Source organism: Lates calcarifer, linkage group LG9 (assembly GCF_001640805.2).
Source record: "Lates calcarifer isolate ASB-BC8 linkage group LG9, TLL_Latcal_v3, whole genome shotgun sequence".
Lineage (NCBI taxonomy): Eukaryota > Metazoa > Chordata > Actinopteri > Centropomidae > Lates > Lates calcarifer.
In genome coordinates this window covers 20,190,516-20,207,925 of record NC_066841.1, presented here as the reverse complement: position 1 = coordinate 20,207,925, position 17,410 = coordinate 20,190,516, and the positions used below count along the sequence as shown (strand labels likewise).

At 40.6% G+C, this 17,410-nt stretch overlaps 1 protein-coding gene across 3 annotated transcripts in view; it reads right to left on the bottom strand.

Annotated features, from left to right (window-relative positions):
• The window catches only part of LOC108877698 (3'-5' RNA helicase YTHDC2), a 28,840-nt gene that overhangs the window by 10,410 nt on the left and 1,020 nt on the right, over positions 1 to 17,410 (bottom strand). For all 3 annotated transcript variants that reach the window (XM_018667807.2, XM_018667809.2, XM_018667808.2), the window contains exons 2-23: positions 17,201 to 17,366; positions 16,919 to 17,009; positions 15,568 to 15,761; positions 13,471 to 13,673; positions 13,186 to 13,352; positions 12,882 to 12,984; positions 12,452 to 12,608; positions 11,077 to 11,184; positions 10,822 to 10,970; positions 9,989 to 10,124; positions 8,903 to 9,029; positions 8,468 to 8,533; positions 7,999 to 8,177; positions 7,709 to 7,805; positions 7,173 to 7,260; positions 6,659 to 6,739; positions 6,479 to 6,561; positions 6,221 to 6,326; positions 5,133 to 5,252; positions 4,729 to 5,001; positions 1,393 to 1,519; positions 930 to 1,135 (exon numbers count right to left, since the gene is read on the bottom strand). In XM_018667807.2, the coding sequence (XP_018523323.1) occupies positions 930 to 1,135; positions 1,393 to 1,519; positions 4,729 to 5,001; positions 5,133 to 5,252; positions 6,221 to 6,326; positions 6,479 to 6,561; positions 6,659 to 6,739; positions 7,173 to 7,260; positions 7,709 to 7,805; positions 7,999 to 8,177; positions 8,468 to 8,533; positions 8,903 to 9,029; positions 9,989 to 10,124; positions 10,822 to 10,970; positions 11,077 to 11,184; positions 12,452 to 12,608; positions 12,882 to 12,984; positions 13,186 to 13,352; positions 13,471 to 13,673; positions 15,568 to 15,761; positions 16,919 to 17,009; positions 17,201 to 17,360 (3,021 nt within the window). In that variant the 5' untranslated portion in view covers positions 17,361 to 17,366. The remainder of the gene's footprint in view (positions 1 to 929; positions 1,136 to 1,392; positions 1,520 to 4,728; positions 5,002 to 5,132; positions 5,253 to 6,220; positions 6,327 to 6,478; positions 6,562 to 6,658; positions 6,740 to 7,172; positions 7,261 to 7,708; positions 7,806 to 7,998; positions 8,178 to 8,467; positions 8,534 to 8,902; positions 9,030 to 9,988; positions 10,125 to 10,821; positions 10,971 to 11,076; positions 11,185 to 12,451; positions 12,609 to 12,881; positions 12,985 to 13,185; positions 13,353 to 13,470; positions 13,674 to 15,567; positions 15,762 to 16,918; positions 17,010 to 17,200; positions 17,367 to 17,410) is intronic.

Below are 17,410 nucleotides of genomic sequence, written 5' to 3'. Positions count from 1 at the left end.
TAAATTTGCGACAGGAGGAGAAAAACAGACCGGACCTTGTTCACATCCAAGTTGTTGCTGCTAATGTAAGAGTGCTCATTCTTAGACTATGTGGTGTGTTTAGAGGTTAATTTTTATCTTAAGGTTTTTGTTTGGTCTACATTTTTTTTTCATTTTTTCACCGGTTTACAGTTTTGCACTCATCCTTGATGTCTGTTCTATGTTGCACTGACATCCATGGGACATTTTGTTTCTGTGTACCTATGTCATACATATGTGTGGAAATGACAATAGACAGAAAGAAAAACAGTTTTATATCTAAGCAATTACGACTATGTCCTGATTTGCTCAGTTTTACATTCATATGATGATGTTGGCCTTTGATTCTGCTGTCAACTCAACACCTCCTCCACCTGTTCCACATGAAAAGCCTTTCAGCTGTTTAATGCGAACAATCCTTTTGCTTCCTGGAAGTATTTTATTAGACAACTGCTCTTTCCCCAGGAAGTGCTGAGCGTCATTCAAACTTTGTTATCCAGCCTGTATTTGTTACTAATACTTCTATAAGAGAACTGTCCATTATTTCAGTACCAGCTCTTGCATGGAAATTAATGGGATGTTTAAGGAAATGGTTGTTAATTAGTCTGTCAAGGCCTTGTATAGGGACTACTAAAAAATCCACTTCATGTTTGAAGGGAATGCATGCGAGCAAATGGTTCACTCCTCACTGGCTCACTAAAGGAACCGGATAAGTGACCAACCCAATGAGACAGACTAAACTGTTTAAATGAATTTTTCTGATGTCATTGCTAGACCTGGCTAGCCTGAAAGCATACTCTGTGTACAAACAATTAGACTCCTCTGGGTACTGCTAAGCAAGCAGAAGGTGAGTTAAGATCCCACATGGTAAAGACAGAATTAAATATTCTTGACATTATTTGCTTGTATACCTCCTTTAACTGAGACTGGCTCAGGACAGAAGTGGGATGAAAGTGGACCTTCTTCTCCCTGTTGCTAGAAAGCAGCGAGGTCTCCTGGTTGACATGGACCAGATTTGGATACATGCCAGCCACCAGGGCTGCCTTCACCACGGCCCAGTTCTCAGAGTTCAGATTCACATCGCGGATGTCACTGCCTCCACGGGCCCGCACAAAACCTGGGGGTCAAACCAGCCGTGTCAATTTCATTTGTGTCTTATGTCTTCATTCATTTGACAAAAACTAACAATTACAAAAGTGTTTTTCACACTACAGGACTTTGATTATTATTGTGACGAATGGTTGGACTTTGTTGCAACTTTCCTGTTAATGTTATTAAGCCATAAACATAAGCAGTTTGGTTATGCTGGGTTGTACTACACATACACTTGGTGGGATGAGAATGGTATACAAAGGAAATGAATGTGAAACTGACCAATAGCACGAAGCTGTCCCAGCAGCTGTGTCCTCATGCCCAGTATCATGTCCATGGTGGCCTGGGACAGGAAGTTCTTCTCACAAAAGGATCTTTCCCAACCATCACTGCGGGCCTTCTGCCATGCCTGACACCACACAGGAAAAATATGACAGAAAACATGCTTTTAACTGGGGAGAGGGAAACCACTGTATGTCTGTACCATGATAAAATGTCACACATCTGGAACAATGCATTTAGTGATATTATGTTTTTAAATAGAACATCACTGTTCCCTTTTGTCCTAACTAGTTACTATATGAGTAACTAGTAGTATTCTATTTAAAAGGAATGGGAAAAATCAACTCAATAAATACTATTTACAGTGGCTGAGTATATTTTGATGAACACTAAACATCATTACTGAGGTCTTTTCTACACCTTACCTACAAATATGAGAAATAAATTGTTCCTTCCACCTCAGCTCAGTTCAGCTGCAGAGCTACTGCCTCACACTAAACTCCTGTATCAGCCATTTAACATCTTATGTCTAAGACTCACATTTTAATGTCTTTATTTATCATCTGTGATGTGGAAACATCAGACTCCACACAGTCAGATAAAGTAAAGTTGATAACATTGTACACAGAAATCCTAGCATCTGAGTGTCTCCCCTGTTGCCCCCCCCCCAAAAAAAGTCATTGCTCGAGCTCAGATTTGCTTGCACTCAAATGTCTCCTCGCGCTCAAACTACTTCTGTGCACTTGCAAAACTTCTCCTCTCTGACTTTTTCCTCTCACACATGGATTTTTGTGACTTAACCTGAGATGACACTATCACAATTCATCAACCAATAGAATTCCACTTATGATGCTGACCAATGAAATCCTCACTGGCTCTCTGCCGGCGCGTTTGCTTTACTTCTTACAGCGTCCCTTATACAGTTGCAGGAAAAAGTATGTGAACTGTTTGGAATTCCATGGTTTTCTGCATTAATTTGTCATAAAATGTGATCTGATCTTCATCTAAGGCAAGGGTATTGACAAATATAATGTGCCTAAAATAATAACACAAAAAAATTTCTGATCTTTTATGTTTTTATTGAGAGCAACCATAAAAACCTCATAAGTGCAAGTGGAAAAAGTATGTGAACCCTTGAATTAAAAAAAAGCTAATTGGAGTCAGGTGTTAGCATACCTGGAGTCTTGTTAAGAAAATGAGTTTGGAGGTGTGGACTAGAACTACTTTGACTGATAAAAACCACTCAAACTTTTTGACTTTACTCATCACAAGAAGAATATGCTTATGTGAGCCATGCCTCGCCAAAAAGTTTTCAGAGGATCTACGATCAAGAATTGTTGATTTACATAAAGCTGGAGCACAAGAAGACTGATCAATGAGGTAAAGGTAAACAACCCCAAGTGACAGCCAAAGGTTTGAAGGCATCATTGGAGCTGGCTAACATCTGTGTTCATGAGTCTACAGTACGTAAAACATTGAACAAGCAGGGTGTCTATGGCAAGACACCACGAAGGAAGCCGCTGCTTACTAAAAAGAACATTGCTGCATGCCTAAAGTTTGTGAAAGAGCACATTGACACTCCACAGCGCTATTGGCAAAATGTTTAGTGGACTGATGAAACTAAGATTGAACTATTTGGAAAGAACACGCAGCACTACATCTGGCATAAAAAGGACACTGCATATCATCATGAAAACATCATCCCAACTGTAACGTATGGTGGAGGAAACATCATGATTTGGGCCTGCTTTGCTGCATCAGGGCCTGGCCAGCTTGCAGTCATTGAGGGGAAGATGAATTCCCAAGTGTATCAAAAAATTCTTCAGGATAATGTGAGAATGTCTGTATGTCAGCTGAAACTCTGTAGAAGTTGGGTGATGTAACAGGACAATGATCCAAAACACTGGAGCAATTCCACAACAGAATGGCTTCAGAACAACAAAATCCACCTTTTGGAGTGGCCAAGTCAGAGCCCAGACCTCAATCCAATAGAGATGCTATGGAATGACTTGAAGAGAGCCATACACATGAGACATCCAAAGAATATGACAGAGCTAAAGCAGCTCTGCCAGGAAGAATGGGCTAAAATTCCTCCTGAACGATGTGCAGGTACGGTCCACAGCTACAGGAAGCGCCTGGTTGAGGTTATTGCTGCCAAGGGGGGGGTCAACCAGCTATTAATTCCAAGGGTTCACTTACTTTTTCCACTACCATTTTGAATGTTGGGAAAAAAAAATTGTGTTATTATTTTAGGCACATTATATTTGTTAATACCTCGCCAGAGTCGCCAGAGTAACTCCATACATGAACAGTGAGCACTGGAGCTGAGAAGATGGGAGGTGCCAACAGAAATAAGTCACGTGCTCTGCCTCATGCTGTTTGCCGTTGTGCTGCCCTCCGTTTCCATCATCTGTCTCTACTTCCATCACAGATTGTTTTGTGGTTTGGTCATTTTGAGACAGGTCGGGGTGTAAACAGTAAAGGACAGTGAGTGGACTCACTCTTCTCAAATCATCGACTTTCGGGGACTGCCCCACAAAAAGACAATATAATACGCTACACAGATCATAAAAAGGGATGGCTATCACTGTTAGATGGCTATGAGCAGGAACAGAGCAGTAATTTAGTGCTCCCTAAAAAACACTAAACAATACTGGTATTGATGTATAACATTTTCTCTTTAAATCTGTTAGTAGTACAGTTGTATTTTTTGACATGACAGTAACATTTTCTATCATGTCGACAGACTTTCAGATTGCTTGATCTTGATGAAGTGAGGGGACGGTATTCGTGTTTCTAGAACGCCTGGATACATAACTGTGATTCGTTCCCCCTTAAGGGGGGTGGGGGTGGGGGGATTCTGTTAAGAAAACAATTTTACAATCAGTTTTACAGTGTGCAAGACCTTAATCCCTCCATTGCTGGCTACTTTCCTTGTCAGGGTTTTACCATAAGTGGTTAAAAAAACATGCCCTCAAATGGTAGGAAAGATCCAGTCTTTCATTTGTCCATATTGTTATGGTGGAAGTTAACCTGCTCATAACATAAACCCTTACTATCTTTATGCAGCTGTCAAGGTGCGAGCTCACACTTCACATACGTAAGCAATTCAACTAAACAATATTCTCCTATCAATCATTCTATTATAACAGCTTTTAGAGACCTTAAGAGGTAAAACTAGTGTGCATTTCACAGGGTGAAGCAAAGATTTGAGAAAAGTTGGACACATTATTCTCATAGATAGAAATATGTTTTCTCCTCCTCCCTAACTCTTCACTTTGTGACTCACTTCCCATAATCACCCCAAAACACTAAGTTTATCCCAGCCACACCTACCTGGAAGGCTCTCAGCAGGGCCATGTGGTCACTGAAGGTGTTGGATGTGAAACGTTTGCGGCAGTGTAGAGCAGCTCTTTTCTGAGAGCCCTGGGCGGGAAGGATAAAGGGATCACGATAGGCCAGTGTACAGGCAATGGTTAGAATGGGGTCCAGGCACTTGAGCACCACGGCACACAGCACCATCTTGCCCAGGTGGGGCTCCACAGGTAGATCAGCCAGGTGGTAGCCCAAATCAGTCAGGTCTTCATACTGATCCATAGCATCTATTGTCTGAGAGAGAGAAAGGTGGCTTAATGCTGGAATAATGTATGTGGATATGTGGGTGGGTGTATATGTAGTGGCTTGTGTCAGAGATCAGCATTAAGTGAGGTATTGCAGTATGATTTGTAAATAGTTGTTACCTTAAGCATGTGCACAGCATTCCTGATAGCATGTGCAGGAGGAGGCTGTGGAGCTTTGGACAAGAACTCAGCCACTGGACAGGAGGAGGGAGCTAGCAGTTTGGTTTGCAGACACAGTTCCTTAAACACACAGCGTAACACACTGTCACTATCATGGGCTATTACGAAGTCTGCTGTATGTTGAAATAGTACATTGAAACAGTTTTTGGTCACTGTAATCAATCTTCCTGTCCGTGTTGGCTGTGAAAAGATCTTTTCTGATGTAATTCCAGTGTAAGAGATGGGGGACAAACAAGTCAAGTGGACATCACTACAGAGTTACATCTACTTAACTACTTAATATTGCCCAATAATCAGTTTCCATTCACCAGAATAGGTGATGCAAGATGACGTCAACAAAACTGTCCAAATCAATGATGTTGTTGTTACTGCTGTTCTTGTCATTATCTACACATTTCCTCAATGATCAATCATTTATTTTTCAGTTCATGTTTATATTAAGGAACACACCACTGAAAATGATATGGAGAAAATCACCAAACATCTGTGCTCTCTTCTCAACCACTCCAGCTACATAATCCACTGATCCACTGTTGATCACTAAGATCAGTATTTCAAACAATACTGCTGTACCAAGAAGTTGCAAAAAAAGTAACACTAAGCAGTGCATGTAGCAATGTTGTGGAAAGGCTGTGAGTTAGGAAAATATCTTCAAGGGAGAGGAGACCTTCCTCTCAGCTTGAGAGGAACTAAAAATGTCTCAAAAACAATCCAAAGCAGAAATTTCCTCATGTACCAGGTTGTGTGTATAGAAAGCCACGTGTAACTCAGTGTTTGTAGACCTGTTACTTAATTTGTAAGTTACAAAACACATCTTTTCACATTTTCATTGTATTAAGTTCACATGACTTGATCACAATCACTATGATTGTGGTGTTTAAACCAGTCCCAGATCATGTCTTTGTAACTACAGTAGTGCAAAAAATATGATGATTTATCATCATCCTGTGTGAACCTGTACAGTTAATGTTTATGTTTGATGTTTGGTGAAAGTTGAAATGTATCTGAGTGTGTGTGTGTGTCTCTACCTGTAGTGGCATCCGTAGCAGCTGTGGAACCTGGAATTCCAACATGTTGCTAAACCTGAGTCGACTGAAGAGGTGGAAGCAAATCCCTGGTCTGCAGCGTCCAGCTCTGTGGACATGTTACACATGCAGTGGCTTCTTGATTCAAACTTAGAATTATATCAGTTGGTTGCTGACTAACAGCAACAGAGGCTTTTACATTTACTTGCAAGCATAAAGAAGATTAGAAAAAAATCAGGGCTGGCACATTGTTTATGTTACCTTCCCTTCCTTTGCAGAGCGCTGGCTTTTGAAATCCAAACCGTCTTTAACATGGATACATGACTGAGGGTATCAAAGGACTTCTACAACAGGAAAAAACATTCAATAAATTAATACCACTATTATTACCACATTTGTTACATTTGCATTGTAAAACTGACTCTTCAGCAGTGACTGTACCTCTTTGACCTTTCCTGAATCAATGACAAAGACCACATCATTGATGGTGATGCTCGTCTCAGCAATGTTAGTAGAAAGAATCTGAAAGGAAAAATGCCCAGTTATAATCTAGTTTGACAGTGACCACATTTCTTTCAAATTTCCTGTAAAATCCTATTCAAAGGGAAAACCACATTATTGATGAATGGTAAAGTGTAGCAGATCACACACATAGACAAAATACACAGATGAACAGAGAGACTATGATTTGTCACTACACATATAAGATCTATCACACAGACAGAAGTGGCAGTCTGGGTACAGAGGCTGGAATCTGCTGCTCAGCAGAGTTAATGTGATTAAATGCTTAAAAGTTGATACACTGATGTTGGGAGAAGGACAGTTAACCAGTTGGGATGTGTTGTGATGTGTGCTGCTGGTGTTCTTCATTAACTTGGCAAACCCCGTATCATCTACGGCCCAGGTAAAGCTTTGCTGAAAGTCATGATTAATAACGGTGTCATCAGAGACTCACAATCTTCCTGATACCAAGTGGAGAGGTCTTCATGGCTTTCTTCTGATCCAGAGTCTGCATGTCTGAATGTAGAGTGAACACCTGGAACCTGAGGGACAGCACACATCTGTCAGAGACACTACACAACATCCTGCTCTGCCACACTATGCTCAACCCAACTGATTGACATGCTGACACCAACTGCTAATGATTAAAATTATACACATCTACATCTGAAGATATTTAATATATGTATATGTCGATCCATTATCTATACTGCTTATTTTTAAGGGCTGTGGGTTGCTGGAGCCAATCCCTGCTCACAGTGGGTAAGAGGAGGAGTATAACCTGGACAGATCATTAGTCTATTTCAAGGCTGACATATGCCATTAAAAAGCAGTATATGTAAGTTACAGATGTTGATAAACTTCCAAGATTTTAAATGAACATAACCTACTCTTGCTTGAATGCTCGATGTACTAAAAACATACAGTATTATAGATATTGCATGAGGATCAAAAGTCATCCATTCTTCTTACATATAGTTTACATTTTACCTGTCAGATTGGGTGGAGAATCTCTTATCGTCGTACAGGATGCGGTCCCTGAGTGACACTATCTCATCGTACCCAGGAAGAAAAATCAGGACAGCACCTGAGGACCAACAGATAAAAGCTGACATTCTAATAATCCTGACATATCATCCATATGCTGTGAAATCTGCCTGTGACTAAAAGAAATGTCCACTAAGCAATGGGGTGACTTGGTAGTGTGAATCTTCTGTTGTAGCAATGAAAAACACTGCTCAAAAAGCTGCTACATTGTCAGGTTGAGTGCTGAGGCTCACCGTCACAGGTGGTGGAGCAGATGTTGTGCAGCAGATCCATGATGAGGTTCAGGTCCACAAACTCATCATCAAAGCTGTGGTGGTACAGTGCGAGCAGCTCCTGCTCTTCAGTGCTCAGCTCTGCATTGCTGGACTTCACCAGAGCGAATTCATCCAGGCTGCTCACCTCTCTCAAAGGACTGCACAGGAACAGGAATGGACATGAATGGAATTCTACCTCCATATTTACATCTCAATGAGTCTTTACCTTATGTGTAGTTAATTGATGCAACCCCAATCTAAATTTTCTTAATAATAACAATTTCTATGTAACAACCACTGTGCATGAAGGAAAAACAAACTCAAAATTTAAGAGAGAAGGATGCTCTTCACTGAAAATTCCAGACACAGGAGCTACCAAATAAATATGTAATAACACAGCCTAAGAACAGATAGATATCATCCTTTCTGAGGTCAACATTACACTCACATGGAGGATTTGAGTAGATCCATGGCTTCTGTCTGCTGGAAATGTTTGGCAAAGTCTAAGGCTGTCCTGGAATGAGATGAGAAAAATTTTGCTTAAAGCATTCAGGTGTCCTGCAGCTTGAAGGAAAATCAAAAATCAAAAAAAAAAAATAATAAACAAGAAGAAGAATGCTGTAGTAAGTACAGGTTTCGAGGTGGAAAAATAGTTTGTACAACTGCATCAATGCATTGTAAAGATGTTGGGAGGGAAATCCAAACTCAATCCAAACTAACTGAACATTAGGTTCAAGTTTCACAAAGCCTTTATATGCCCTCAACATTTCTATAGACATTGAAAGGAAAACTAACTGAAACAGTAATGAATCATAGTAACTTCATTCAGTCATAAAAGATCACAATGTGACTTAAAAATAAAATAAAACGATGGATGTCCTACCATCCATTAGAAGCCTTCATGTTGATGTCGGCCCCCATATTAAGCAGCTGCTCCATCTGTGTGAGAAATCCTCGACCTGCTGCCACCATCAGAGCCGTGGCCCCTGTCTCACTGTGCATGTAGTCCACTACATACAAAAATACAAATATACAAATATGAGGAAACAGTTAGAGGCTTCATATTCTTCCATTCCATTCATTTTCTACACCTGATTTTATGTTTAGAATCACACAAGGCCATCACTAAAATACCAGTTGTTAAAGGGACCTGTTTGGAAAGAATTCTGAACAGTAGATATGAAGCTGGAGCCCGGAGAAGATTAGCTTAACTACCCCGGCTCTGTACAAAGTTAAAAATATATCTTCCAATACGTCTAAGGCTCATTAATAAACAAGATGTATCTCATTTGTTTAGTCTGTGCAAAAGACAACTGTGAAAAACAAGTTATGGTTTTATGAGGAGTTCCACAGTACCTGTAGTTAGCAGTGGGCAACGTGGATAAAATCATCTACTGTGATATATATAATTTTATATTGTATCTACACTGATCAGCCATAGCATTAAAACCACTGACAGCTGAAGTGAATAATATTTATCATCTTGTTAAAAGTGTTGTTTCCATTGGTGGGGTGTGTGCTTGGTCTGTGACAATATTTAGGTGGGTGGTACGTGACAAAGTAACATCCAGATGAATGTCAGGACCAAAGGTTCCTCAGGAGAACATTGTGTTATAACAAAGATGATCAATGTTATTCACTTCATCCACCAGGGGTCATAATGTTATGGTGTATATGGTGTATCTATATAGTAAAGTCATAATACAGTAATGTTACAGTTACAAATGGGAATGTCTAATCTACAGAATAATACATCTGACAAATAAAGGCACATCATCACATTGGTCACAGAAATCATAGATATCCAGTATCGCATGTATGTACATCAATGGAATTTTTAACACCTTAGTACCATGAACAAAATTATTTCCATTCTAATAATGTCTAGATCTACTAAATTGTATATAAGAAAACATGGAATGATTCCACAAAGGTGAGAGAAAACACAAATCAGTCCTGAGAGTCATACCATTAACATTTTCATAGAGGATGAGGTTGAAGAGCTGAATAAAAGCATCCTGGTCTTCACTGAGGAAAACGTTGGTAATGCAGGAGTCCATCTCCTTCAGCAGCCATGGCTCCAGCTGTTCGGAGCCATTCTCATTCTGTGACACAAAATCACACACTGTCAGTGTGCTCATGTTTCAGGAGTGAGGGATAGCCCAAAGAGCAAAAAAAAGTGTTTTTCCAAAATGTGGCTGTAAAACAGAACAGATACTGTGACTACTCCTTTTTTATTAATTGAAAATCTGTGTGTGAAGTAATAGTGAGCTGTCTGTTTCACACACTGAAGTGGAAGACGGGGAAGTGTCTGAAATCTCACCATCATTCACTCATTCACTTCTCCCTGTATTACAGACCCTCTATTATAGGGTCTCTAATATAGGATGTCTTAGCTTACTGTCAACAGTAAACTAAGGTTTTGGTTACTTACTGATCATCATAATGTAGTGTGTGCAGTGTTGCATGTCTGTAATTTCTCTGTTTCATTGCACCATGGAATTACATAGAGCATACATTTCACACTCACACTCAAATAAAGTGACACACAGTTAATACAGTGCCCTGTGTGTGGCATATATGGTGACTTAAAGAGTGACTTGAACACAACCAGGGTTTCCTGCTGCACTTTATATTATCATACATGCACTGTAACATGTAAATACTAAAAAAACTTAAAAGAACAGGCAGTGGTGATATACCAGACACCAAAGCGGTGAGTCGTGAAAGTGTCATCTTATAACTACAACCGTAGCAGTGCTTAGAGTGTATGTGTGTGTGTGGGTGTGTGTGTTGGTTTACTGGCTTGATGAAAGCGCTGTCTCCTCTGTCCAGGGAGCTGCTGTCCTGGAGGAGGCCTTGGACAGAAACAGTGTTTCTCTGTGTCTCCTCAACACAACTGTTCTCCACTGCCTTACACCACTCTGTCAAACGTTTCTGCTTCTTCTCCTCTGACAAAAACAACATGTCATACACAAAAATGAGATGAAAACATTTCTTCACTGTCAAAGGACTAATGGACTCATGTCAGTGGACTGATGAATAAAAGCCTCATACTTCTCTGTGTCTCTTCCTTGTATTTCTTCATGTCCTTATTGTTAAAGCCCGTCAGCCGTAGAATGTCCTCCAGAAAGAGTTCCTGCACTTCAAACTGTCTTCCTTTGACTAAAGACAAAAAAACCTCTTAATTTATTAATAGTAAATTATTAACACCCCATTTCACATGCATAGATCTCCCTCACACCTGGGGACAAAGTGAGCTTGCACTGTTTCAGTTAATAACACCTAATTTTCTAATTTGGCTTTAACTGTTCCTGAAGTGATGTGTTCTAGATGTAACACTCTCACTTTATCATCCATTATCTATACAGCTTATCCTTATCCTGAGAGTCCCAGGGGTTGGAGCCAATCCCAGCTAGCACTGGGCAAGAGGCAGGATACACCCTGTTCAGATACTCTCACTCTAGTATTTATCAACATATTTGTGTTCATTTATGGTAAACGGTATGTATGCAATATTTGCAATTTCTGGATAGTGTCACGTCACTTCATTTACCTGTGTTGTTTAAACCCTTGGCTGTTTTTACTCTGTGTTCAGTCCTGATATTTCAGGATGAGTTGGGCTGACTCAGAAATTCCATCAGTATGCGTATGCATGAGTGGAACTAAACATGATTGAAGAAAATGCAATTAAAAATACTTGGCTTTTTCGCCTCTATGTCCACAGCCAAAAGACCATAAGAAAAACAATCACTGGTCACTGATATAGTTTTTCTTATGCAGCAGGCCCCATCATACTCTGGATGAAGCAAACAGGAAGTATAAAAAGGCTGAGTAAGAAGCTTGAAATGAACTAGGTATTGTGAGGTGCCATCAGACCACATCTAAAGGCGAAGACGCTTCTTCTAGTTCACAAGGGCCACACTTAAAGGCAGAGTGAAAGGCCTGCCGTCATAGCCTCCTTCTGGCTGTATCCCACTGCGTGTGTGATTCCAGCAGTGTTTGTATGACTGATTTGGCTGAGTTATGGGGGCATTGTGGGGGAAATTGTGGTTATGGTATACATTGTATTTTCTGTCACCGCTCTATTGTCCATGTGTTAAATGTAGATGTAGATATTCTTAAAAAACAAACAAACAAAAAAAGTTTGAACTAGTCCAACCAGTTATTTGCACCAAGCAAACTACAGCACACAAGAAAATAAGCATAGAGTTTGGTCTAATCATCATCTAATTTTCCTCCTACCCTTTGTCATCTCAATAAAAGGCATTTCTGTTAAGTTTAGAGGTATTTTCTGCATCCTATTCCAACTGTCACAGAAAAGCCAGAAGGCTGACAAATATGCAGAGAAATGTAGGGCGGTGCAGGAGCAAACTTCCAAAGCAGTAACAGCATTCATTCATCTAATGAAGAAAGAGTTAGTGGGACTTACGGTGGATAACAGGGCAGGAGCCAAAGTATTGAAGGAACAGGTCTATATCCAGAGCTGCACTGGACAGGATCAGTTTCAGTGTGGGGATCTTCTGAAGCACATCTCGCATCTTAGTGAGCAGGAAGTCTGTCAAGCCATCTCGCTCATGCACCTCATCCTGTTAAATCACGTTAAAACACAACAACACAATGTGTTTGCTCAGTGAGTTCAAAACATCAAACTGGGAGCTGATAAGGGCTTTAACAAGGAACTTAACCCCTCCTGACAATCTTGTTTTTGCTGACCTCCAGTGTTTTAACTTCTCACCTTTCCACAAGTGTACTCCAGGACCTAGTGACATCACTGCTGGGTGTGATCAGAAACTTTCATCCAGAGAGGGAAGCAAAACAATGTTTTGAATATCCTGTATATTTGTAGCCTTCATACTCACCACAATGACATGTGTGACAGTTGTCAGGCTGGCATCTCCAGCCATCAATGTTCTGAGGAACACTCCACTGGTGCAAAATGTCAGCAGTGTCTTGGGAGAGACCCTGAGGTTTCAAAGTCAACAGTTACAAGAGTCACTTCCATATTCAATTCTAATTTTGCAAAATGAAATTAAATAGTTATCTTAAGTTTGGATGCAGGGCCAGGAATGTCAGTTATCTGTCATCTGTGTTTTAATGTAACTTGAAGATGAACTCATTGTTGCACTGCAGCCATAAGTCACAGAATACAATAATTTAACCTACCTGCTCTCCAGTCTGATGTGATAGCCAACAGTCTGGCCCACACTTTCTCCTCTCTCTGCTGCCACTCTCTCAGCCACAGCAATGGCAGCCAGGCGTCTGGGCTGAGTGCAGAAGATCCTGCAGGGCTCTCCATTCCTGCTGCACTCATCCAGCAGGAACTGTGGGATCTGGACAATACACAGTGACCAAAGTGACTCTGATTTATTCTCTCAGGATCATGAATGTCTGAACCAATTTTCATCTGCCCAGTAGTTGTTGGATTGACCATTTGTCAGAAAGACCCACCTGTGTAGTTTTTCCGGAGCCAGTTTCTCCCACCACCAGCACCACCCTGTTTTCTCTGATGAGCTGGATGATCTCCTCTTGGCGTTCATGAACAGGCAGGGAGCGTCGAAAGTTGTCCAGTTCTGATGGATTCCTTCTCCGAGGCACCATGGGAATGCCATTGTTTAAGCGCCCGCTTGCCCTGTTCCTGTCACAACTACTGTCTGAAGGAAGAGGAGGAGAATATTACATGACCTGAAGCAACACATGTTGACTTGACACTGGTGTTTTTTTTCATCTCTAAATGCAGATTTGTGGGTGTGTGGTATGATGAAGTGGACTGGTTGGTGTCCTGACATTACTGTACACACTGAAATATGTACATTTCACCAGTACGGAACCAACATAGAGAGGAGTGAACAGTTAGGTTGCTTATTTCACCTCTGAATGACAGCATCCATATTTATGTCTCTCTGTGTGTATGTATGTATGTGTGTGCGTGCGTGAACCGAGCTTTTCTCAACTCAAACCAAATAATTTCTGTTAAATTTGAGAAATACTGTAATTTATATTTTCCCAATATTTTTTTCTGGTCTATAAAAATCCACTGCTACATGCTATAGCTAGTCAGGTGACACAGTGATGAAATCTCTGTAAAACCCTTTGATACAGAGTTACATATCTCCCAAACTAAACATTTTAGCGGACGCACAGTACAATATTGAGAGATCAAAGTTTTGTGAATATTTAAACCATGAACAGAGTCTGTGGCTGCACATACAAGGTATGGCTGTTAAATAACGAGACTAATGCTGTAATACAATTTTATTGAACATAAACATCATTCAGTGTCTTTCTCCTTCAACATACTCCCCTTCTGCATCAACACACCGCTGCCTTCAGGTCCTCCACTGATCAAAGCAGTGCAGTAGGTCTTCTTGGGACAGTTGTCTCAGAACCTCTGTCATTCTTTTCTTAACTTCTGACACAGAATCAGAACGTGTTCCTTTGAGCACAGATTTGATCTTAGGAAAAAGGAGAAAGTCACATGGTGCTAGATCAGGTGAATATGGACGGTGATCAAGAATTGGGATTTGTTTTTGGGCCAGAAACTGCTTTTCCTTTTGATCAGGAGTCAGAAGTTTTGGGACAACTTTGGCACACACTTTTGTCATGTTGAAATTTTCATGCAAAATTTGCCAAACTGTCTCTTTATCAGTGGAGACCAGTTCTGCTCTCATTCTTATACTGAGTTGTTTCCAACGATTTCGTTCAATTTGTTGAATGTTTTCAGAAGTTTTTGATGTGCATGGGCACCCAGAACGTTCATCATCTTGGACATCCTCTCTGCCTTCACAAAATCTTTTGTGCCATTCAAACACATGTGCATGTGACATGCAGTGTTCCCCATACAATATACCAAAAGATTCAGCTGCTGTTTGTTCAATTTCACCAAAAATTTCAAGTTAATCGTTCAACTTTTAAGCTAAAGATTTTCCTACGTCTTAGCAAAAACACATGCACTTCAATCAGTAGCTAGCAGTGAACTAAAGACATGTCACTTCACTGGAAACTTACAGCAGCTGTGTGTGAATACCCAACCTTTAATATATAGCACTCGATGTGACTGAGAACCACATGGTTTTATCCTCATAAACACAGTCTCATTATTTAATAGCCATTCCTCGTATGTGAGAGCATTAAGCTTTTAAAGTTGAGTATGTTTGAAGAAAGTTGAGTCTGTGCTCCGATAGAATGTAATTAATTTTAAACATCATAAAAAATCGACCACTACAGATAAATTGTTAGCTCACATGTCCTTCAAAAGCAGAATATTTTGACATTTGAATGTTTTCTATCGCTGAAAGCATGCAGGACTAGTTGGCGACCGAAAAATGTCTGGAAGAAGAAAAACTGGAGAACAATAGTGTGATGATGACTCAGCAATTACACTAGACACCTGGCAAACATATACACGTGGAACAGAAATCTGTGCTTTCTAGGAATATTCTACCAGGTTTCTATATCAGAAGAAGAAATCAGCTTACTGCAGAAAGCTTACTGTAAACTGGTTACCTCAGCGCACATAAATGTACTTAAATGGTCACGGACACTCACCATGCTCTGCAGGCACAGACATGCTACTTTTGTTGGGCTGCATGTCTGAGCGTTCCTTATTGCTGATGGGAAACCTCTGAAGCAGGCTGCGGATGAAATATAAGGAATTGTGGGAGAGTGTGAGGGGCATGGTAGGCCGAGGTTTGTCTGAACCATCCTTCTTCCTGATGGTGAGGAAGCGACTTGGTCCTTTCCTGAAAGAGAGAGAGAGAGGGAGAGAGAGAGAGAAAAATGTTTTCCATTAACATACTGGTTCAAACTGACTTAGCCATGTATCGATCAGGAGACAAAAACTGTTGCTATAAATGGTCCAAACATTTCAGAGTGATTTTATTTTTACATTACTTATGGCTCTATTGAAAAAAGACCCACTGAGGCTTAGTGAGGACAATGTGATTACTTTTTGTATTTCGGAACAATTTATGTCTTTCTTAGACAGTCAACATTGCAGAGCTGACAATAAATGGGGGGGGGGGGGGGGGGGGAGATGGAGAATGACGTGCGACAAAGGCTTGCCTCAAACTGGCATGTTACTGACAGGAATGATGGTCAAAATCATGAAGACCCAAGTGGACATACACTGAAATTGTGCTTTGATTGGCAACAAAGAGATGCAGCTGTAACACTTTGATCACTGTGGCAATGTTTATGTCATAATAAAGAGAAAACACAATGTGCTTATGCTACCAACACATTAACAATTTGAATCTTTTGTGTTCTTATTGACATAGCAATTAAACATTCACTGGTGGAGAGAGTAAGTCAGCCCTGGTATTTAATAACTGACCAAACCTCCTTTGGCTGCAATAACCTCAAACAAGCTGTTCCTGTAGCTGTGGATCAGACCTGTACAATGTTCAGGAGAAGTTTTGGACCACTCCTCCTACAGAACTGCCTTATCTTAGACATGTCACTGTAACTTAGATGAAGATTTGACCATATCTTAAGACAAATTTATACATAAATGCAGTGAAGGTTTACAGTGGGGAAGTTTTTCTGAAAAAGGGGAGGACCATTGTCTTTCTTCAGTTTCCCCAGCGTTGTCTTTGCTATCCATCTCCACCAGCAGAAGCTTTTGGAGAAACACAATCAGCCATCGCTGACCAGTCACAGTTCTAGCAACTACCATGCAGTTTTTCTGTAGCCACTGTAGCCCTAATGTGTAATTCCACACAGTCCATATCAGCTCCAGCACCTACAGCAGCTACACCATAGCTGCACCATACATTGTAAATTAAGTGTAACTTTGTAAAATAATCATGTCATTTTCAGACCTAGTTATATTTTTAGGGACAATTCTCCGGAATGATGCTCGCTTATTTGATGAACACGTGCTGGTGGAGGAACTTACCCTTTGCTCTTAGAGATGTAGCCCAGGGACTGTGCCATCCGATGAATGAAAGCCCTCTCAGTACTGGACAAGGAGGAGGGAAATTCCATCTCTGTTCGGAGAGGGTAAGTATTAGGACATTATGTAAAACTCCACCATCATACCTTTCTGTTCACACTGGGATGAGTAGTGAGCACTACAGTGGCATACTTCTGTCATGTGACATAACGTTTTACTGAGGTTGACCCAAAAGAAATGTTTGACTTTTATTGTCTGATATAAAACAACAGAAACAGTTGATACCTCTCTGGTCACTGTAGCGAAACCTCTCCAGAGAAAGGCTCACAGCTATCTTAACTTCTTCATCAATGTGAATTTCTTTGAGGCCGTTGGAGACGGAACCACGAGGAGGTGTGCCCCTGCTCTTGGCTTGTTTTTGTGAGGCGGTACCTGCATTTGACATTTTGCACTGCAACACAAAAACACTTAATCTTACAATAGTTCACCAAGTGT